Source organism: Colias croceus, chromosome 13, assembly GCF_905220415.1.
Source record: "Colias croceus chromosome 13, ilColCroc2.1".
Taxonomy (NCBI): Eukaryota; Metazoa; Arthropoda; class Insecta; order Lepidoptera; family Pieridae; genus Colias; species Colias croceus.
Genome location: NC_059549.1, coordinates 2,009,314 through 2,033,655, shown reverse-complemented (window position 1 = coordinate 2,033,655; position 24,342 = coordinate 2,009,314). Strand labels below are relative to the sequence as shown.

Sequence of the window (24,342 nt, the reverse complement as noted above, 5' to 3'; positions counted from 1 at the left end):
TATAAAATAAGATATAATATCTTAAACCACAACTAGACATTGCAAGTTCGTACGTAAGACTGAGAGCGGAAACATTAAGCGACGATAACAAAGATGACAACACTCAACGAATAATACGATTACTTAGCCAAAAGAGCATTTTTTGTTTATCGACCAGCCTTCAATGGTGTATCAATATTGCTAAAAGGCATGTCATTATGTTCGCTCAAATGACAGTATTGCGGAGCGAAGGCGCGGACGCAAGTCGCAAAAGGGAAAACAATGTTCTCTTGAACATAGCAGCCAGTCTGTTGCCGCTTGCCGGAGAGCAAACGTATCTCATTGAGTGTTGTGGCGCATGTGACCGCGCGTGATAGCTCTCGAGTGCTCACAGATAGCAGACTCAACAATGGACACAGACCGAAAGGAGGATGGTGAGCTATAAGCCTATAAGTGAAAGTTGCCCAGTTGACCTCAAATGACAGTCTATCAAGGCTTGGCAATTTCGATAACACAACATTGAACTCGTATTAAAACAAAATAAGATATTGCCAATGTTATTTTGCATTAGTTACAGAAATACTTTTATTTTTTTTATTATTTCTTGAAATTAACGTCCTTTAGATAAGGTGCGATGATGCATACTAAAACAACTTCTGTACCTACTAAAGATCGTGTATATAATATTATGCAGTTTATTGAATTCTTTAGTATGATCCGTTAATACCTAGTCACTTTTATTTTATTTATTAAACCATAAGTATTTATACCTAGGTAGTTGATCAAACTTCTCATACAATTAACTATGTACAACAAAACGATTTGTATCTATTTAAAGGAGCAGTTCATTTACTTATTTCCTACCCCTTTTATATTACTATTTATTAATTATAATTATGTGTAAAACATAGAGATACCTTAACAACTGTGTAACTTAATCATGCAGGACATTACTTTGTAACTCGTATAAAAATGCAAAATAACTTGACATTTTTTTTTCCTTTTGCACTAACTGTTTGAGGTCATTACTCTTGAAAATGTTTATTGAGCCCAGGTTCAGTTTTAATATATTTAGGGCACGATCAGTATATTTGTTGTAGAAACAATTCACAAAATCTGTTGAACGATGTTTTGTTTACTAAGGTAATACTTATATGAAAACTTATGATTAAATACGATTAATTAAGGTAGGTACCTACAATTTAGTAGAAACCTAATCGTAAAGCATTATTGAATATAATGCATATTGTTAAATTAGAAATTATTAGGTAATATAATATTATACTAGCTGTGCTCCGCGGTTTACCCACATTACTCAGCTCCTGTTGGTCTTAGCGTGATGATATATAGCCTATCCTTCCTCGATAAATGTACCACCGAAAGAATTTTTCAAGTTTTCGGACCAGTAGTTCCTGATATTAGCGCGTTCAAACAAACAAACAAACTCTTCAGCTTTATAATATTAGTAGATATAAAAAAACACAGTCAAATTCAAGACGGCCACGGGCATGAGTACCTTATAAACAGACTTAACTTTGTCAAATTGTATGTCATATTATCAACACGTACCTAATCCCTTTAAAGGTTCTGATTCCCCTGTGAGTAACTAATATGCAGCTTCAAAGAAGCACAAGGGATAGTAGGTACATCTTTGACTCCGTTAATTTCAAAGCCTCATTTTTTCTTCAAGGGATAACGATTCCTAGACCTACGAATAACAAAGTGATCCTATTGTAGATTGCGTTTTGTTTATACATAAAAGTATAAAATCTTTAAAACTAGTTGTTTTTGTAGTCAGAACCTCAGGTAGGTACCTATTGTTCCTTGTTTTGTAAAGAACATTAGAAGTAGATAGACCAGTTAGATCGTTAAAACTTTTTTTTTTGTTTTGATCATTTTCTATTTTCTGACATAAATTACAAAGAAATTCGGAATCTTATGTTACTTGGAGGAAGTAGGAACCCTTATCAGTTAAAGTAAAGCTACTTATTTTATTGACACTTGTATTTATGATATTTGACTACAAAAATATACTCAACGTAACACGTTCAAGATTTTACAATCCAAGTAAAATCCTTCAATGGTTTTAGCGTAAGTTAAAAAATAGAGCAGGTATTTTACATTTATCTCGAATTATATAATTAAAATGTCGCATAATATAATATGTAACAGATAATGATTATGAACTATGCGGTAATTGTAAATATTATAATTATTTACAGAAAAACCCGATGCTCCGGTGCAGAACTCCGACGCAATCCAAAAAGTTATTGGATCGTTTGGCAAATACCAACTTTGCCTATGCAGTCTAGTATTTCTCACAAAATTTCCGGTTGCCTTTCATCAAATGGCTATTCTATTCCTGGCCCCAAAAACAGAATACATTTGTTTAGATGGCAATAACAGTACCAATTGTCCATGTGATAATCCACAGTATGATACGTCTATATTCACCAACACAATAATCATGGAATGGGACTTAATATGTGACAGAAAGTGGCTCACTAGCTTCACACAAACACTGTTTCAACTGGGAACTTTAGTGGGAAGCGTTGTTTTCGGAATGGCATCGGATAGGTAAGGTTCGAAATTTACAGAATTTTTTTTTCATCGTCTACATCGTCAAATCTAGACGAAAAATAAAAATGATAAAATTTATAACTTCAGATCTTCTAAGACAAATAATATTTTTTATTATTATTTTCTATCACATGCAAGGTAGGTAGGTTAAGGTAGTTAATATAAAGAAATAATATATTATAATAATTATTTTAAGGTTTGGACGGAAATTACCTCTACTGGCAGCGGTAGTGTTGCAAGTGACTATGGGAATCCTTGCAGCTTATATTCCTGGATACTGGCCATTTACGTTCATCCGCTTCTTTGTTGGAATGTCTGTCGGTGGGACGATGGTCACTGGCTTTGTCATTGTTATGGAGTTCGTGGGTTCCCAGTACAGAGATGTTATATCGGCTCTATATCAAGTACCATTTAACTTGGGCCACTTGCTACTACCAGTCTTTGGTTATTTTATCAGAGACTACAACATGTTCCAATTCGCTATTTCCTTCACATCTATATTATTATTATCGTACTTCTTTCTCGTTCCTGAAACACCAAGATGGTTAATAGCGATGAAAAGGACGGATGAAGCGGTGAAAATACTGGAACGGGCTGCTAAATTGTAAGTATTTATAGAGAAATAAAAACATAGGTCTAATTATAATTCATAATTTAACGCTTAACGATAACAAACCTATATTTTTACAGTAATAATATGCCAACGGATACGATCAAGCAAGACATAGAAAAATACCAGAAGTCCGTAGAAAAAAATAACCTGAAAAAAGGGAGCATCTTAGATCTTTTCCGAACACCGAATTTGAGAAAAAATATATTAGCCATGTCATTCAATTGGTTAACGTGTAGCTACTGTTTTTATGGAGTTTCTCAATATGTGGGTCAGCTTAGTGGTAATGTCTTCGTAAACGTAGCGGCTAGTGCTAGCGTAACACTTTTGGGTACATTGTGTTCTATTCCTCTGATGAAGGTGATAGGAAGGCGGACGATCCTGATAGTATTTAATTTTATTTGTGCCCTATGTTTATTCATTCTTGCTGCACTACCCCCCGGGCCGGGTACGGTAGTGTGCGCTAGTATTGGCGTTGTAGCCAGTTTCATCGTGTTCGTAGTTGTTTATCTTCATTGTACAGAGCTGTTTCCTACAGTAGTGCGTAATGCGGCTATTGGTTTTTCGTCGATGATGGCTCGTGTGGGCTCTATGATCGCGCCGTTTGTCGTCGGATTGGGAGATAAGGCAGCGTGGATGCCAGCCGTAACGTTCGCTATTCTACCATTAATAGCTGGCTTTGTATCATTCTTTTTGCCGGAAACTAAAGGCTGTGAATTAATGACAACTATCGAAGAAGGCGAAAAATTTGGCAAAAAGACTAAGGAAAATACAGAAAAATAATAAAACTATACTTTGTTATAGCTGATGCGATGTATTCATGAGATTTAAATGTATTATTTTGTACATAATATGATTAGTAAAATAGAAGTGTATTGAAGTTTTTTAAAATTGTAATAGATACGTAAGTTGATTTCTCAAGCAGTGTTGTGTAATAAATTATTGTTGACAATTCAATCTTTTATTTGGTCCTTGCATGAATTTATAATTTTACATAACTGTCCCGGCAAACGTTGATTTGCCTTACTCTTATTACTTAGGGGTATGGAAAATACAAAATAGATGTTGGGCGATTTTCAGATCTACTCAATGCCTCAATAGGCACACAAAATTTAATAAGAATCGGTCCAGCCGTTTCGTATTGCTATGAACATAATTCTCAATTAGGTGCTGTAATTTATTTTGCTAAGTAGGTACGTACCTACTACTTTACTGAAAATAATTTTGTGCATTACTTAATATTGGAAGCCTAAGCTAAAATATTATTTTATGGTGTTATTTTGTTTCATGAGTACACGTACATAATCTATTTGTTCAAAGATAATAACTAATGCGTTTACATTTTGATATGAATATGTAAAAACAAAAGTAAGAAGGAACAATATGAAATATGGTATCTATGAAATATAAATATCAATATAATCGTTATATCTTGATTTGATAATAGGTGAATAACCTACCTACAGACTGAGATCACAACGAAATTATTTTCAAGATGAATATACTAACTTTAATTTATTTTGATTATCCTACGTACTGCTATGAACCAATATTCAAGATATTGATTATTGGTCCATGGTATCTACTGCTAAATATAAACGTTATGTATTTAATTTAATTTCAAATTATTTATCTAGTAGGTATTCCTTCGTTTGTAGAAATTTAGATTGATGATATTCATTCAGCATAAATGATAGTGCTGCGTACTGCATTATAAAGTTCAACTAAATATCAAGATATACTTACGAGACTATATTTACATATTAGGTACTTAATCTATAGATATAAAATAAAACGCATTAATTTTTTCCAAGTAGGTGAAGTAGATTACTCGTCTTACTACCTACATATTTTAATGTTATCAAATATTTAGATTTACCTTTGTGCAGAGTTATTTCCTATATTATATGTATTATATTCTATAGAACATTCCACCCCATGTAAAAATTTAAAAGCTCCTCAACTCTTTTTATTCAAATAAAGCTAATTTGGGTAAAACTAATTTCCAGAATGGAGTGCAATTGACGTTAATTTACAAAAATAATGAATAAATTGCACAACGGATACACCTCATTAAAAGTTTGAGCTGAAATAAATGACAGTTGAATTCACTGAGCGACCTTGGTCCTTTAAAATTTAAATATTTTAAATAGGCTATGAAAAACTCATTATCAACATGTCAATTTCTTGAGAAGATTTAGATAAAGTCATGGCACCTCTAGCGGTTAAACAATTCGACATATTTACTTACAAGATACTGTAATATATACCTATCATAACATCGTATGGTATTATTAAATAACCAATTATTATTCGTAAGTCGTAACTATCTATCTAAAATCGCATCTAAATTTATTTACGCAAAATAGCAGAAAAAAATATATTTAAAAACAGATTTTTGGAGTATTCGTATATTTAATAAACTTGACGATTTGAAATAAAATATGTTGGGATTAAAAAAGGCTACATTCAATTTAACCTATATCCACATTATAACTGTGAGGGAACAATTTATATTAATTAAAATTTTCCGTATTGGAATACCTACCGTGACGAGGCCAACTAGAGCGCATCTCAAGTGAAGTATATAATATACAACATTCCTTTTAAATTATGGTTGTGATTAATAACTTAATAGGTAACTTCGGAAAGTATCAATTATTTCTGTGTATTATAGTTTTCATGAGTAAATTTGGCGTTGCTTTCCACCAAATGGCAATTATATTTTTGGCGCCACCGATCAAATATACCTGTCCTGCAAATGAAACTTGCTGCAATGATCCTGTATTTGATAAATCTATCTTCCCTCGTACTATAGTCATGGAATGGAACTTGATATGTGAAAATTCGTGGCTAAAAGATCTTACGCAAATGCTCTTTCAGTTTGGGGTTTTAAGCGGAAGTCTTTTATTTGGTATAATGTCCGACAGGTAACATTAATTTTGCATACTGGGTATTTAGTTTTCATAGGTTATGATTGTCGACTCATTAAAATGACCTCCTTATGTGTTGGCAGATTACTATTTCAAAACTAACTACCTAGGTAGGTACTTTATGATATTATATACTTTAGAAAGTAAATATATCTAGGTTCAACATTATTATTATGATATTATATACTATATATATTATTATATATTATTATTATATATTACCTGATATTTACAATAAGAAATTTTCAAGTGTTGACATATTTCATCTCTCCCGTAACAGTTTTAAAAAAGCAGTAACAGACATCACCAATTCAATAATTTCTTAGTTTACTTTTACACATTCTCACCACACTACACCATTATACACTACACACACAGTACACACATTCACACATCCATACCAAACATTCTATAATGGGTAGGTACGTTTTCCTCTTTTTTGTATATCATGTCCAAAAACATATATGTATAAATTAATTTTTTCCACTTTATCATTGTTATAATTAAGTAATGTAAAACTACTGTCACATTAATTGTCTTATTATTGGTATTCCTTTTTATTGGCGTATTGTTTTGTTAAAGTTAAATAAAAATATTGTAATACAAATAGCTGTAAGGAATCTATGTATGTAAAAAATAAATAAATAAATAAATAAATTATGTACGATGTCTCGAGTTAGCTTGAAAAACATCGTGATATACGAAATTGACGAAGTAATTCAATAATTTGTTATAAGCATAACAAATAAAAGTAGGTGATGTTTATTTCTAATTTTTAAGAAGGCTTAAAAGGCGCACGTACCAAATAAGTCCCTGAGTTTTTATTTATAAAATAAAAACCTTTGGCATACATGAGATACATGCAAACAAACTTTTAGTTTTCGAAAACCTACGTTCCTTTTAATTTATGAATAACAGAATTCAAATTGTAGGTATGGAAGACGTCCCACACTCGTGTTTTCTGTGGTACTAGAGGTATTTACTGGAGTCATATCATCCTTCCTTCCGACGTACTGGAGTTTTACAATCGTTCGTATGATCCTTGGAATGTCTGTGGGAGGAATTATGGTCGTCGGCTTCGTTCTTGTAATGGAATACGTAGGAGGAGTCTGCAGAGATATCATATCAGCACTATTCCATGTTCCCTTTGCGCTTGGCCACATACTACTAGCCCTATTCGGATATTTAATAAGAGATTACGTACATTTTCAATTGGGTATATCCTTGGCTAATATGGTTCTATTGTCTTATATTTGCATTCTACCTGAATCACCTAGATGGCTTCTAGCAGCTAATAAAACGACCAAAGCCATAGAATTGATGGAACAAGTTGCAAAAATGTAAGTGAAATTTTACCTAATATACCTACTTATATAATTGAAGTAATTATTAGAAGTAAATCTTTGTTTGAAAAAAAAATGAAAATTGTAATATATTTTTTCAGCAATAATCTTCCAACAAACGATATAGATCGTCAAATTCAACTATATCGCATCGAACACATTAGATTTGGAGACAGGAAAGGATCATTTTTGGATTTGTTCCGAACAAAAAATCTAAGAAAACACATTCTGGTGATGTCTTTCATTTGGTTTGTGTGTAGCTACTGCTTCTACGGGGTCGTCCACTACATAAGTCACTTGACTGGTAATGTTTACATCAACGTTGTGGCCGGCGGGACTGTCTCTTTGTGCGCGTGCCTCATTGCAATTCTACTAGTGAAAGTTATGAACCGGCGAACATTAGTAATTGTACCTAATATATTATCGAGCCTCTGCTTTTTGTTTATAAGCCTCATACCTGAAGGAACGGGATCTGTAGTTATGGGTTGTATGGGGATACTATGTTGCTTCTTAGTGTTTGTTGTACTCTATTTATATTGTTCAGAAATGTTTCCGACGGTAGTTCGCAATGCGGCGATAGGAATTGCCTCAATGATGGCTCGGTTAGGCGCTATGATAGCCCCGTTTGTTGCTGCTTTGCGGCCACATGGAAAGTGGTGCGCACCCGTAGCATTCGGGATACTACCTTTAATAGCAGCCCTGCTATGTTTGCTTTTACCGGAGACTAAGGATTGCGAATTAATGATGACGATAGAAGAAGGAGAATCTCTTGGGAATCGGGCACGAAGAAACACTGGAACAACAACTGAAGAAGTGACATAATCTTCTTAAATTGCAGTTGTTTACGTTTAATACTACTTATGTAATATGGTTCTTTGTAAACTTGTTTTACATTAAAGTAAAGTGCCTCATTGTCTTGTTTTATAAGTAAATGGATTGTTCATAAAATTATAGCAATTGAATTCCGTATTCAGGCAAATGCTTCAAATCATCATTTGTCATATTATAGCGTTACACAACTGTATGATAATTGTATAGATTTATTGACTTTGAAATAAATTTGTATGGGTTCTAATCCAGCGACGGACTTCCTAAGGTTTCCTTAGCGTCCCGTCAGTTTATGCCTGCCGCCATGGCAGCGGGCCCTCTCATTTGTGGTGCTTGGTATTACACCATTCTCGCTGGTAAGTTAATATTAGAGTCTCTACTTTCTATATTTGGATAATTTAGCAACGTTACAAAGTTGTGACTATATATATAATCTTATCATTAGATAATATTCTGTCGACTGTCAGGCTGTTTAGAAAGTATGAAGTAGATTCATTCAATTCGATTTTGTGAGTAACAGAGCCTACACGATGTCTCCGATTAAAAAACATAATCGATAAAAATGATATGAATGACTGAATACACGCAAATTTGAAATTTGCTAACATCAAAATATGAAACAAGTTGGTCATTTTAATAATTGAATAAATAATACTGTTTATTTTTTGTATAACAAACTTTATTTCAGGATTTTACATTCTGTACTGTCCTGTTATGTACTTAATGTTCATAAATCAAGTAATATATCGGAAAATCGTTGATCTATTATTCGCATTATGGGAGCTGTATCCAGTAGTGAGTATCAATAAATTATTATAATATGATAAAACTGTATAATGAAGAATTATTTTGAACTTATTAACTATCTACCTCTATATGTATAGAAAATAAATTACAATAAATTCGACAAAATTGAAAGTTTTTTGAAAGCTTTGAAAGCTCTCATAACAATTTAAAAAAAATTAGCTTTGAACCGAGTAATTTTGGGTTCGATCCTTTGTGTGCTAGGTATGTGTGATAGATAAAGAAGTATCTGGCATAGCATAGCAGTGTGAAACCAAAAATCGATCAAGAAAACACAGGGAATAACTTTATTACTGTAATTTAAAGCAATACCTTTGATACCGATATAGTAAAAAAAATACTATAGATCCCTAATCGTACATTATATCTCACGTTTAATTATTATAGAATTATTAATTATAATATGTATCTTTCTTTATATATAAAACTCAAAGGTGACTGATATAGTGATCTATCAACGCACAGCCCAAACCACTGGACGTATCGGGCTGAAATTTGGCATGCAGGTAGATGTTAGGACGTAGGCATCCGCTAAGAAAGGATTTCCCGAAATTCTAGCGGGAACGGGGAAAAACGGGGATGCACGTACAAAGTCGTCGGCGGAAGCTAGTATATTACAAAAATAATATTGTAAGCAAAGCCAACCAACTTATCTAATGATGCGTATTTCAAATGTTTCAGGCGCTATTCCAATGGTTTTGCGGTACCTCGCTACATTATTATGGCGATTATGTGAATCCAAACGAAACGACTATAATTGTAATGAATCATAGAACGAGAGTTGATTGGAATTATGTATGGATTGCTTTGTATCACGCGACACAAAACCCTAATTACCCCGAATGCATTTGTAAAGAAACTGATGCTATTGAAGAACGCAGTATTTTAGATGTGATTGCAGGTGGAAAGTCGCGGATAAAAATTGTATTAAAGGATGAAATTAAATCGGTTCCTGGTATGGGTAAGTATTATTGTTTATTTGATGCAAATTCTTTATAATTTACTCGTAGGCACTACATTTTATATTAATAATTGTAATTTGTAAGTTGCATAAAATTTTTTTTGTTTGTTTGGCAAACCTGAATGTAAATGAAGCGTACCTACCGCCTATAAATTCATGTTGGATTCAATTGTCAATTGTCATGGATTCATTAAAGGTTAGGAATAAAGATATGACTGATAGATAGGGAGGCGAAGAGGGGAATTTTCTGCAATACTCGAGCGTGGCAGTTTAAGATATGAGAGATACCTTAGACCTAATAGAACAACCTTGTTAACTATTTAGCTCTTTAAGTAGTGACGCGCGCCCAGGATAGACGATCAGATTAGTAAAAAAAAATCGATAGTCTGAAATACTCGAGCGCGTCAGATTAAGATATTGGGGGTTGAAAAAAGAAACTCTCAAAACTTTTTCGGTCAGATTAAGAGAACCCACCAACATTTTTGTCAGATTAAGAAAATATGCTTTCAGGAGACCGAGATAAACCTCCCCTATGAAAATCTGACGCGCTCGAGTATTTCAAAAGGACTTTTTTTTTCTGCATTTTCAAAAATTCATCGTAACTTATCGTCACGCCGAAATCGTCAGTTTTTTTAGGGGAGCTTCCTTGGGGCCTACTTAACACCCCTTCCGAAAATCTGACGCGCGAAAATTTTTTTTTGTGCATTTTTGACGAATTAATATGCCTAGCCCCACCACGCAAACCGGCAGATTAGTATACCGTTGTTATCAGAGGCACTTGGGGCATACGTAGTATAAATATCTGACGCGCTCGAGAATGCCCAAGTAACTATTTTTTTTTACATTTTTGAAAATCCGTACACGCCAAACCCACCGCTAAAATGGTTTTTACCATAGAAGCTTTTCTTTTCGAAATTATTTTATCTATCGATTTTGATAAGTCTCGACGGCGCCGTTTAATTACGCCATTTAGCTACCTCGCCTCCCTATCTATGACGGGGAAGGGGAATTAAGGAAAGGAGAGGCACGGAGAATTGTAATAACTAATAATCCTTCAGCTCCCGCACACGTCGCACGCAACACAGTAGTACGCATATGCTACTATATTATATATACATAGTAAATCTTGAGCCGATCTGCTGCGGGGCTGTAATTTTATTCCGGTGTGAGCTGGCTCCATTCCTTCCAAAGCCCGATGCTTTGGCAGGAATGCATGAAACATTTACATTGACTCTCACATATTATATCTCATATGACAAAAATAACTTGTAAGAGGGTTATTGTAAATTAAATTATTCACTTCTAGATTTTGTAAGACGCAAGGTCAGGTGCTGTGAATCTCACAAAGTAGTTTTAAAATTTTGAATCTCCTATTTACATACTGATAAATTTTATTAGGAAACCAATATACTTTCCATTAAAATAAATTATCTGAATCGATAATAAAACAAAACCTTTGAAGGTGACATATTTTTAATGTTGATGGTCCTAATTTTATGCAAAATTGTTATCCGCAAGAACTGAAAGCTATGAAGCCTAAGTATGTCAGTTTGAATGTATTAGTTTCGTTGATTAGTTTATAGAAATATTTTTTATGAGTATTATTAATTTTATAATACTCATAGTACCTATACTGGGTTGTCAGCGTAGCGTTATGTTAAATATGTAAAAAACTATTTTGGTTCGCTATTCGATAAATCTTGTTTTATCGTTAGGTAAGTATATGCAGACTTAGGTCTAGCCTATTTCGTCACTTCCGTTGAACTACCTACTTCTATTTGTGGGATTTATTTTTATACTAATTGCATCCTTATGCTTTATTGTATTATTTTAACCTCGCATGTTATCTTCTGTGAAGGTGTTAACAAAATAAGATTAGTTTATTGTATTTACAAGGCAGTAAGAAGGAATTACTATATTTTTAACACTTGTAAATTGAGAACTTATAAAGACTGGGGTATGCAATGACACAATTAATATGTTATCACCAAATAGGCAAATACATATATTATCAAAATTGTTTCTATTAAGACGACTCGTTTATTTACATAATGCACTAGAGCGCGTCATTTTGCGACTATTTTGTGTTATAGGTTGGATAATGCAATTGAACTTCTTCCTTTATGTCAAGAGAAATTGGCAAGAGGATCAAGTGAACATGTCACAGTATGTGGAATACTACAAGAAGCTCAAATACAATCAACGCATCGTGCTATTCCCGGAAGGAACTGATTTGAGTGAGGAGAATAAACGGAAAAGTGAGAGATACGCAATCACAAAACAATTGCCGGTCAGACGTAAACATGTATTGTTATATAGTGTAGATAAATCAACATTGTAGAATACGGGTTCAAGCATTTTGATAAGGGTTGAGTACCTACCTTTTGAGTTTTGAGACACGACTCGCCGCGGTCTGCTCTACATTGTAGCGACATTAACATAAATTATTGTTCATAGCTTCGAAAGTTTTGCTTTTGAGAAAATCAAAATAAATATTATCTACCTATGTAATCCAGTTCCTATTATATAAAGAATTTTGCCTTCCTATATTAATCAAACACATTCTTGAAATAACATTACTTTGAGTGAATTTAACGTATGTGATTGTGACCTTCATGTTTATTGTTATGTGAGAGATAACTTGAGTGGCTTATGAATTAAACAATTAATAGTGCAGAAAAACCGTAAACACAATTACGTTCAAAGAATTATATTAATGGATCGGTAGTTTCACCAATTATTCCTTATTACAATGCTTACATAATTAACAATCATAATGATATTTTGTAGATAAAATTTATTATAGAATCAAATTTAAATAAGGAGCAAGAGCAACTTCTACAAGAATATTTTATAAATATAACCTATGTAGAGTTGTCATCAAATTAAATAATCATAACGAAAACAGATTTTGTAGCTAGGAAATGTCACATGTGCATCGATACATATTCAATTGACTTACAAATGTATGTAAATTGACAGCTATAATGATTCGTTAACCTTTTGGTCTGTATTTTTTAGATATATGAGTTCGTTCTACATCCCCGGACCACCGGCTGGTCCTCCCTCTGCACCAGTTTGCGAGACTCTGGACTCAAGTCCGTTTATGACGTCACAGTGGCCTATGATAGACCTGCGCAAAATGAGTTGGACTTACTGCGCGGAAAGATGCCGAGACACGTGTATTTTTGTTTCAAACGGTAATTCAGTTAAGATTACTATCCTATTCTTATAGTTATCCACTTAAGTTCTATTGTGTGGTAAAACTTTTGCGAAAGATAATAAATTTATGGACGATGTTATGCTGGATTAGTCAAGGAATAAAAATTAAAATCATTACAAATGAGCAATAAAATTGAGTAGGTATATTTTAAGAATTCTCATTCAGAAAATTGTGCTTATCTAGCATTTAAAATGCGACTACCTAAGCAAAAAAATATTTCACCATATTTCACCGGAATAAACATTCCCATTACACTAAAAGATAAATGAAGAATACTTACGTTGAGAATTTATGAACATAAACATACTATGTAAATATTACTCCTTGCATCGAAAATGTAAACCTTGCTGAAGCCTTGGTATTGAATTCGAGGAAATAAGTAACTTCTTGGAGTTTACTTTTACTTTCAGCAAATCCTCAGCTATCATTTAAATTAGAGTGTAGATTTTTGTACAGTCATTATGGACTTAATATATAAGTTTTTTGAATGTATTGTTTTATACATAGGTACGTATTTGGTGCAATTCATAAGGAACAATACAAAAGTTCCGTATCCATACAACAGGTTTTGTTACCTTGCATAGTAATAATTATGAAGGTTACTTCTAAACAATTCTATTTACAATCTAAGAGATATTTATATGGAAGAAATAAAAATTTTGTCCTTTTATTTTATAAATTACTAAAAGCAAGTTATGGAGTAGATGTAAAATTTCTGTTTTCTATAATTCAGGCTTTGTTTAGGTATGGGCTAGTAGCGGTCTGAGAAATTATTTATCTCTACATAATATAAAACAAAGTCGCTTTATCTGTCCCTATGTCCCTTTGTATGCTTAAATCTTTAAAACTACGGAGCGGATTTTGATACGGTTTTTTTTAATACATAGAGTGATTCAATAGAAAGGTTTTAGTGTATAATTTAATAGGTTTGAGACAAAGCGGGCAAAGCCGCGGGCGGTAAGCTAGTTTATTATAAGAAATTATTATTGTACCATTAATCATTGAGTTATCACATATCAAACGTCTTTGGTTGTCTATGTATATTAATTGAATAGCTGTATGTCTGTAATAATAACCTCATTTGATTTAGGTATCATATTGTTAAAATTATTTATGGAAATGTTAATTATTATAGTACAAGATAAACTATGAATCTTCTATTTTACCACTTAAGAAATATTTTATTTAAAGTACAGTACTGAAGAAATTATTTAATATTTCTCTAACAACAAAAGGTATTCCATTGAAGAGCTACCCAGGGACGAAGAACATTTAAAAACGTGGCTAATGAATCGGTGGACAGAAAAAAATGCTTGCTTACAAAAATTTCACAATGAAGGTAAATAAAATATTAATTTTAAAATTAATTGAGTAGATAGTAAGTTCGTTTTTCTATTAGCATAAATTTAAAGGAATGTATGTATGCTATAAAATGTTGCCAAACGTTTCTTCATTTGCGCATAAATCTTAAAATATAAATAATTCTGCTCGAACCTTAGGAAAAGAAATAAAATCTCGTTTCACTTAAAGATTTCATTGCTTTTTCTATTAAAGGAAGATTTCCATAATATTTATTTGGTCCGGTTATATTGACCTTGCTCCAAAGATTTGAGCAGGATTTAAAAAGTTTGACAAAAAGGCAGGTGAATTAGGCAAGTCAGAGTCGGAAACTAATTGACCGATTTTTATGAAATTTTAAAATAATATTCTATTCGGTAGGTTTTAAAATCGTTCGTAATATATTTTTCGCGCCTATGTTCGTACCCCTTAGTGATGTCCTGACAGAGCAAAGCTTGCAGGGTCCGATATTATAATGGTCAATCATTATTATTATTTTCAGGTATTTTTACTGACTTTGCAACAAACAGACCGGTAACAGAAAGAAGTCCAAGATCTCTAACGGTTGCCAAAATAGGCTTCATTTTCTGGACATTCGTAGATTTGCTGTTCATTTATGGTTTATGTTATAGCATTGTGTTTAGATTTTGGGTGTTATATCATTCCCTATTGTTCATCCTTGTCACAAAGTATTGTGATGGTTTCCAAAAAATTCAGTATAGGCTGTTGAATAGAATGTATAAGTAGTTGTAAGTAATTAAGGAATAATTAGCATCTAGTTAGCATAATGTGGACGTTTTTTTAAGAATAAATCACTGTGGATTCTCAGCGATGCCAAATTGTATAGGTGTGTATTAAATTATTTGTGTGACAAAGTTGTTTATTTTCCATATCCTTATGAATTTTTCTAGCAGGATTCAGTGACTAGAAGAAATAGTTTTATTCTTTTCAATTATACACATAATAAAACACAACGAAACACACATAAACTTATATCTCTATGTAATTATTTATGCGAAATTATAGAACTATTGCGATTGAGTTTTCTTCTTTTTGTAATGTTCAGTCTCTTCAATCGTGTTCAACAGAACAGTGTCTTTAGTTTCCCTTAACGGAAGGCATAACGCACCACCTAACAGTGACACTGCACTAAAAACTAAAATAGAGCCCCATTCTGAATCCAAATTAACCACAAAGGGCGCTATAAAGCCACCAATTCTTGCGAACATGGACGCGAAACCCATAGCTGAATTCCTCAAAACGGTCGGGAACACTTCAGAAGTATACAAGTATATCAGGATAAACGCGATGTACATTATAATTTGGCCCACTATAGCGAAGCCTAATGTTGCATACTTCATGTCGCTCGGTATAAATATAAAGACTAACAAAACAAGGCCTGTACCAACAAAGGTAACGACCATAGACATCTTTCGGCTTACGTACAAAGATAGGGCTACGACGAGAAATAGTGCTGGGACAAATCCAATAGCAGATAGAAACACGTTAAGGTAGATATTGCCATCGAGGCGACCGATGTACTGGTTTATCCCAAAGAAAGTATGGGAGCAGCATAGCCAAATAAGAGCATTTATGAGGGTATACACTCTCATTTTTGGTGTCTTAAATAAGTCTAAATAGGACCCGTTGTTTTGCTGATCACTATTGTTATGTAGTAATTCTTTTTCGACTATATGCTTGATGTTGTTTGTGGGTCGATTATTTCTGAAAAACAAAAAAGCATTTTAATAACTATCCTATCCATATCCGTATCCTAACCATACAACAACAACAATCGCAAAAATAAAATTTGAACATTTTTATGAAAGACCAGTATAGCTTTTATCTCATAAGCAAATTTTGCTATGTATCTTAATAAATGATTAGATGTGTAATTGTGTATGTATTATAAGTAAATAAATCAAATCTTACTTCTTAGCTATGTAGGTGAGCACTTCTATTGCTTGATCTTTCTTGCCCTTCGTGATTAACCATCGAGGAGATTCCGGTATAAAATTGTAGTAGAACAATACGAACAGCCACGGCATTGAAATGGACAATTGTAGATACCTCCAGTCGCGTACAAAATACGCAATAAGTGGGAGTAATATATAACTCAATGTGTAAGCTATTTCGTTAAGGCCGGTCAAGTATGGCCTAAAGGATTTTCCAGAAAGTTCCACAAGCATAACGTAGCAGCAAATTAAAGTTCCACCGACCGATGCTCCAATGAGTAAACGGCATACAATAAACATCCACAGTTGAGGTACTATCGCTGATGTGCCCACAAAGAAAATTTGTGACATTAGAGCTAGTAGAATAGCGATTCGTCGGCCATATCTGAAATATTCAAAATAATAAAAATAAATATGTGATACAAAGCAATTTTTTTAGTGGTATCTAGTATCTACCACTCCAGATTCGCCCTTTTCTAAATTCGGTCGGGAAAAAAATCTTGAAGAAAATTGTGATGAAGGTCAAAGTCTTAATATCAGGATATTTAGCTTAGCATAATCATTAATCATTCGCTGAGGTTAAAGCTTAGTTTAGAAAAGAAAATATTATATTATTGCAAACTATGAAGATGATTTATGGGGAGTATTTAAGACTGCGCTACGTCATATCAACATCATTTTCCCGTAAACTATTATTGTTATTTGTGTGCATTATTAAATACCTAGATCTTAACAAAAGTTTTTAATTATTTTCAAATATAGATCATGAAACTCAAAATTCGCCTTACGAAATCAGAAAGGAAGGACATCAACATGTAGAGCATTGTAGAGCTTTTCAAAGTCTTAAAATATATTATAACGGGGTCTACTAAATTTAAGAATTGAATTTATTAATATTGATAAAGATTTACCTGTCTGAGATATATCCGTACAATATGCTGCCAAACAATATACCCACTTGTAAAGACGATTGCGCTAAACTTGCCAAGTGTTTTTTATTACATATGAGATTCCAAGTCGTAGGAACTGAATTCACAATAGCACTTGTATCATACATCGGATTATCGCAAGGACAGTGATTCGTTAAATTCTGTGTGCCTTCATCCATGCAAACATATTGAACACTTGGTACAACGAAGACCACATTAACCAATTGAAAGTCTGACGGAAGTCGACCCATAGTCAATAGGAGTAAAATCCATGCTTGATATTTTCCGAACCGGCCTATGACGGTCTCCAAAGGGTCGTCACTTGTCATGATTTATCTGCAAATGATAGTTACCATCAAACATATTACATACTATCTCAGTACGGGACGTAATAATTTCTATTTACACGACGTAATCTTACCCTTATATCAATGTTGTAAGATAAGTCATCATAAAAACGGTGTTTAAATAAATATTAGGCGAACGTGTTATATGGTGTTTAAATAAGGTTTTGATTACATCTTTTGGAGAAAATTATTTTACGTTTAAGAGGTAATCTGTTACTAAATAAGGAAAGGAAAAAATATGAACTGTGAGCAGTTAGAGTTAGATTTAAAATTATTAATATTTGTTACTATTATGTTTGAGGAAAAATCTACGTTATAACTCAGTTATCTACTACTACTTATTATGTATTGTATCCATATTAACAATCATATTTACTCTCTAACAAAAATGGAAATAAACAGTAGGAAAAAAAATAACATGATAAAAACAAAAACAATTCACTTACCAAATTACTAAAATCACTTTAACTTCCAATTGCATGGTAGCATAACGCATAATAAAATCTGAATAAGAGTGATTACTTTTATCATTTGTTTTTATGCGTAGGTGCTCCTTATATGCCTTCGCTAATCTTAACTGGTAGGTAGAATTTGTTATCATTTATCCTTACTATATTTACACGTTGAGGTGTTTGCTAGGAATTGCTTGCTTTTGTTCTGTGAGCAGTTTTAAAATGTTTGTAAATAATTGAATCAAAAGTACCTACTATGTAAATTTTTGTATTTTCTTTAGTTCATTGGGACACCATTGCATTTAGGGGACGTACTTTCCGATACAAAAAAAATGTGTGCGTGTACACACGTAAGAAGTGAAACTTCTTTATGACCTTATTTTTCAACAAATAATTTACTATATGCAACTTTACTGAAATACGTCGAATCACACGTGGTAGGAAGAAAAAGATGGCGCGTAACGGAGAAATGTCACGCGTAACGAAAAAATGTTACACAATTTTTTTTATCAACCCCGTTGCCCCGATAAAGAAGTTTCACTTCAAAAATACATTTAATAATTTATAATGAATACAGGACAAATATCTCATGCAGTAGATATTTATCTGTACGAACTACATACGACGTTAGATTTGGACTTTTAGACCTAGGTACCGTACTTTGTAATAATGCAATATTCCAAATCGTCGAAATATTATTTAATTGTCAAATGGTTTTAAGTGGTTTAAGGGAAATTTGTAGGTACTACCCACGTGAAATTGTAGTTGCTTCGTTTACAAATTATGAAGTATCGATTTCGTTGTTATAACTAATAAATAAATAATTAAAATAATAAGAGTTTATTTTCTCTCATCTTAAATTAATATAAAAAATGAATTTACCTAAGGGACTGATTTATTCTGACAGAATTCTCAGTTGAGAGTTGGCATAGGGTAAATAGTTTAAATATCTTGTCCACTACAGTAATCTACAAATTATCTCCAATTGCGTATCATTTGTAAAACACATTCTTGAAGATAGAACGTAACCTTGATATAGATCTTTAGAAGAAGTGAGCATATAGGTCACAATCCACAGATAAGATAAAATCAATACATAATAAATAATAATATTGATATTTAAAAAATACTCTACATGTGTTGCTATTTATTATGGTACTACTTACTGGGTAAATAACTTTTATAATCAATATCAAACATTAAATTGAACAATAAGATAGTAGTGAAGTCCCGTGTCCCAAAGTGGGGTAAGTGGGCATAGATCAGTGTAATAGATGTATGCATTATTCATACATCTGTTACACTGATCTATTTTCTTTAGGGACCAGAAGGTGATCAGCCTTCTCTGTCTGTGAAAATGTCTCGGTCTGGCCTGCCAGAGATTTTATTTTTCTTCGTCTCTACCGGGAATCACACATAAACAAGGGTTTTACGCTCACGCGTCAACCACTGTAACAAGAAGGCGGTCAAATAATTCAAAAATGCTTGTGTAAATTTCATGGTATTATTTAAAATTTATATTAAAGTAAAATAAGATTTTATTCACTTCGACTTGGTGATTTTAGGGCATGCAATCAATAGTAAAAATCCTCTTTTTCGCAGTAATTTATCAAATTGCGTATTAAATATAGGCATAAGTACCTATATCTGAACATACAAATGCTATTACATATTGTATCGAGATAACTGATTAGTTATTACACATGACAATGTGATTACACATGACAATAGACAATATATTAAAAGATTACGACGAAAGAGACGATAAGGTCGCTCTATGTTATAAACCAAGAAGTGGAAATCTCTTGCACTAGTGATTAGGAAGTCATACAAAGTATGCGTAATAACGTATTTATATAAATATACTTACATATATTGTACTTAAAACGTACAATTGAATAAAAATTAAACGGAAGGTTTTTGGTTTTTTCTAATCTAAGTATGTTCATGTATGTTATAAGTTTGGGGTACCTTTATTAAAGCTCTTTCTATTATGTAGTAGTATACCTACATAACTAAATATTGTCATAATAATATGAATTTTATGCAATAATACAATGCTTTGATATTATCAATTATAGACATCTGAAAAGTTGTAAAAGCGTCTAATAAAATTTGCAACAGCTTAAGAATTTATTTACGTCATTATGCGGTTAATTTATGAAAAAATTCTTATCACTCACTATATAGATTAGGCTACGCATAAATCAATAAATAAATGTTGATATTTTTTTTTCTTTTATTAGGTACAATTTATAGATAATTTTTTGATAAATAACAATTAACATATTTAAATATTAAAACTTTAGTACTAATTTATATGACTAAATGCAAAAAGAACAATTTCTTATTACTTCGTCATTTGAACAGCTCAATAGAAAATTTTCATAGATAGGTAATATGTATACAAAAAAAAAAGATAGACAATGATGGTGATTAATAATAATTAATTACAGAATAGGCATCGCAACATAAACGTAGATGCGAAAGGAAAGCTACCTATCTAGAACCTATTATTAACATGATTATTTATTATTTAATTAATGATGGATAAGGATCTATGATAGAAATCACAATTATACTAAGTAATACATAATACAATGACTTGCTAAATATTTTTATCATTGTATGTTTAATTAATCAATTTTACAGTACATTAACTTGTATTTTGTGCCTTAGAGTTCTCATTGTTTTCTTTGTTGTCCAACTCATTTTTATTTTCCGTCTGTTCAATAGTATTCAAAAGTACGGTTTCTTTTGTTTCTGGTAAAAATATGCAAAGCGAGGCAGCACACATGGCCAGAATACTAAATATAAGTATTGATACCCATTCTACACCGATATTGACAACGAATGGTGCAATAAAACCTCCGAATCTAGCAAATACTGACGCGAAACCCATCGCTGAATTCCTTATGACGGTAGGGAATATTTCAGAAGAATATAAATATATCTGTACAAAAGATGTATAGGCTCCAATCATACCGATAATAGCCAACACTCTTGTCACGGTTTCCAACGACCGTGGAATAACTATAAACAGCAATAATGAAATAGCTGCTACACTAAAGCTAGTGATTACACTCGTTTTTCGTTTTAAATAAAGCGAAGCTAATACAACCAGCACTAAACCAGGTATGAGACTCGTCGCTGACAGAGCAACATTTATGTAAATGTTGCCTTGTAATCGACCTATGTATTGATTGATACCAAAGAACGTATGTGCACAACAGAGCCAAATAAATGCTATGATCAGGGTGTATCTCCTAACCTTTGGCGTCTTAAATAAGTCTAGGTAGGAAGTGTGTTCTTTCCTTTCTTCATGTAAAGCCACGTATCCCTTTTCCACTATAGCTTCTATATCTTTGGTCGGCATGTTATTCCTGAAATAAAAGTTAAATAATGAAAATTGTTGTTTGTAAAGAAAATTGGTGTCATAATACCTATTTCAAGAAGTTCACTTACTTCTTTGCGATGAATGTTAAAAGTTCGATAGCCTCTTGTTTCTTTCCCATTGTAATTAACCATCTGGGTGATTCTGGTATCAGATAATAATAAAGTAATACGAAAACCCAAGGCAATGAGGTCACTAATTGTAAATGTTTCCAATCTCTTAAGAAATACGCGATCAGCGGAAGTGACAAGTAACTGAATATATACGACATGTCTATGAGACCCGGTAAGTAAGGTCTGAATGATTTTCCGAAGAGTTCGATGACAATGATGTAACAACAGAGCATAGTGCCTCCTACTGCAACTCCTATGAAGAAGCGACAGACAGCAAACATCCAAAATTCCGTCGCTGCAGCAGAAATTGCCACAAAAAACACTTCAGCTGTTAACGCAAGTAAACAAGCAATCTTGCGGCCGTATAAAAAAGAGAATCATGTAAAATATTTTTTTTAACAAGTTATTTATTTTGTTGATTGGCGTACAATAAAACAATGTCTAAATAAATATTTACGTCGTCTGACACACACACGTGTTTTAAATATTTATATAGATTTTTTCAAGGTCGAAAACATATTTTTAATTAAAAGCATTGAAACTAAAATAATACAATATCGATGAAGAGAAAAGAAGGATTAAATTATATTAATGACGAGGAAAGATGTAGGTACCCAGACCAAATATAATAGATAATTGTAGTGATAGGCAATAGATAATATTCGAAGACGTGGTATGCCGTATGAGGCATTCAGTCTGCTGGCCTTGTTTACATTAATTGATTATATCAAATTATACCACTTACCTGTCTGATACATGTCCATAAAATATGCTTCCAGCCAATATTCCAATTTGCAACATAGACTGGCCTAAGCTGGCTAAATGGCGATTATCACAAATTAAATCCCACTCACTCGATACAGAACTCATAACGGTGCTTGTATCGTACTCAGGATTGTTACAGGGACAAAAGTTTGAGGCATTATCAGCCCCTTCATCCTTACACACGTATTCAGGGTTTGGCAAAATGAACACGACGTTTGTCAACTGATATTCAGTAGGAAACCGACCTATAGATATAAGAAAGAATATCCACAGTTGATATCTTCCGGAACGTCCTATGGTTTTTTCTATGACATCTTCAGCCTCCATTTTCTGTACTTAGTGATATGATACGCTTACACTGTTATTAATGTTACCACAAATAATACATCACTGTCTTATATTTCAGTCACAACTGAATATAATATTGAGGAGAATGGCACAGGTGATAAAGTATTTTAATAATTAATTCGTTTCACCTGATTAACTGTTAAAACTCATTGTGTTATTTTAAATGTAATTCAATTTTATGACAAAGTATTTGCTTAACGCACGCTTACATACATACCTATGGAACGCGGATTAAATGCATTAGTATCTCATTATTATCAGTTTTATAACCGAGTTTTGATAATAATCATAAAAATAGACAGTTGAATTGTGAATGTTTTCTTATTAAATTTTTTGGTTAACGCAGTTTTGATACGAAGTACCACACTCAAGAAGGCAGAAACTCGGATATCATTTTTGGACGGTAGTGTTTAAATAATTGAATTAAGTACTTAATCCACAAAATGAATGTTAGTTTTTATAATGAAGATCGTGGCTTAATATTTATAAGTTACCCAGAAGTACATTTTTTTGTCGATGCATCTATAAGAAAAATCATTATCTTGAAAATTCTGATACACCTAGGTGAATTTTACGTGAAATCATAGTAAGGGAATATTTGCTAATCATGAAAAGGGTGACAAGAGAATGCTTTGATATATTAATTGTTCACAAGTCATCAGAAACTTATAGATATCTTTTATGTTTGTATTAATCAGTCTAGCATAAACAAACTGCGAAAACTTAGTATGGGATCAGATCGTGCCGTGTGTGAAAATTGTCCTGAATATTTATTTGTTTATTCTTATTCCTATGATTTCGAATATTGTGTTGTTTGCGGAACAGATTTCGAAGAAGGCAATAATAAAAATACAATTTTATATAAAACTAGCACACCGGGCGAACTCCGTTTCGCCACCAGAGACACCTTTTCTTTGCTATAAACCTCACGGAGCCCCAGACCTTTCCAACGAATGCAAAACCGTGGAAATCGGTTCGTGCATTCTGGAGTTATAGCGTCAGGAAGGAAAACCCGACTTATTTTTATATAGTAACTAGATTTGCAAGAAATAATACAATGTTTTTATATTCATATTTAATATTAATAAAAATAACTGCGTTAAAAACAACCGACTTCAAAAACGGAAAAGTAAGAAATAAAAAAGATTTGATATTATTAATTACTACATATTATTTTTATGTGCTATTTACTAAAAAGGTTTGATGTCGGTGCATGGGCTTAATACTAAGTGCTTAGTGTTTGGCACCGACTTCAAACCTATTTAATAAATAGCACATAAAAATAATATGTAGTAATTAATAATATCAAATCTTTTTTATTTCTTACTTTTCCGTTTTTGAAGTCGGTTGTTTTTAACGCAGTTATTTTTATTTAATACTTTTTAGTGTATTTTTCAACACGAATCAAACGAGCCCAAACTCGATAAAGTTGAGTCAATA

The 24,342-nt window shown here is 32.5% G+C and overlaps 4 protein-coding genes across 5 annotated transcripts; 2 read left to right on the top strand and 2 right to left on the bottom strand.

The window, feature by feature from the left end:
- The first annotated feature begins 217 nt into the window (after positions 1 to 217).
- On the top strand, positions 218 to 4,118 carry LOC123696915 (organic cation transporter-like protein). The gene is made up of 4 exons (XM_045643305.1): positions 218 to 413; positions 2,202 to 2,556; positions 2,756 to 3,163; positions 3,250 to 4,118. Exons 1-4 carry the CDS (start codon positions 389 to 391, stop codon positions 3,950 to 3,952), a joined length of 1,491 nt encoding a protein of 496 aa, XP_045499261.1. The 5' UTR covers positions 218 to 388; the 3' UTR covers positions 3,953 to 4,118.
- Positions 4,119 to 5,643: 1,525 nt separating this feature from the next.
- LOC123696755 (lysocardiolipin acyltransferase 1-like) lies at positions 5,644 to 15,474 on the top strand. Of its 2 annotated transcripts, XM_045643122.1 has the most exons (7): positions 8,504 to 8,629; positions 8,962 to 9,068; positions 9,759 to 10,038; positions 12,132 to 12,328; positions 13,060 to 13,238; positions 14,497 to 14,600; positions 15,102 to 15,474. In XM_045643122.1, exons 1-7 carry the CDS (start codon positions 8,566 to 8,568, stop codon positions 15,344 to 15,346), a joined length of 1,176 nt encoding a protein of 391 aa, XP_045499078.1. In that variant the 5' UTR covers positions 8,504 to 8,565; the 3' UTR covers positions 15,347 to 15,474. The 2 variants fall into 2 exon arrangements, 1 of the variants encoding a protein (XP_045499078.1); XR_006752117.1 differs by lacking the exons at positions 9,759 to 10,038; positions 12,132 to 12,328; positions 13,060 to 13,238; positions 14,497 to 14,600; positions 15,102 to 15,474 and adding exons at positions 5,644 to 6,099; positions 7,035 to 7,442 and having other exon boundaries at positions 7,547 to 8,629.
- Positions 15,475 to 15,515: 41 nt separating this feature from the next.
- On the bottom strand, positions 15,516 to 18,485 carry LOC123696754 (organic cation transporter protein-like). Its single transcript, XM_045643121.1, has 4 exons — positions 18,277 to 18,485; positions 17,466 to 17,819; positions 16,532 to 16,939; positions 15,516 to 16,324 (listed from the first exon to the last, which is right to left on the bottom strand). The coding sequence occupies exons 2-4, from the start codon at positions 17,810 to 17,812 to the stop codon at positions 15,628 to 15,630; spliced, it is 1,452 nt and encodes a 483-aa protein (XP_045499077.1). The 5' UTR covers positions 17,813 to 17,819; positions 18,277 to 18,485; the 3' UTR covers positions 15,516 to 15,627.
- Positions 18,486 to 20,938: 2,453 nt separating this feature from the next.
- On the bottom strand, positions 20,939 to 22,987 carry LOC123697029 (organic cation transporter protein-like). Its single transcript, XM_045643448.1, has 3 exons — positions 22,535 to 22,987; positions 21,748 to 22,155; positions 20,939 to 21,665 (listed from the first exon to the last, which is right to left on the bottom strand). The coding sequence occupies exons 1-3, from the start codon at positions 22,879 to 22,881 to the stop codon at positions 20,939 to 20,941; spliced, it is 1,482 nt and encodes a 493-aa protein (XP_045499404.1). The 5' UTR covers positions 22,882 to 22,987.
- Positions 22,988 to 24,342: the final 1,355 nt, after the last annotated feature.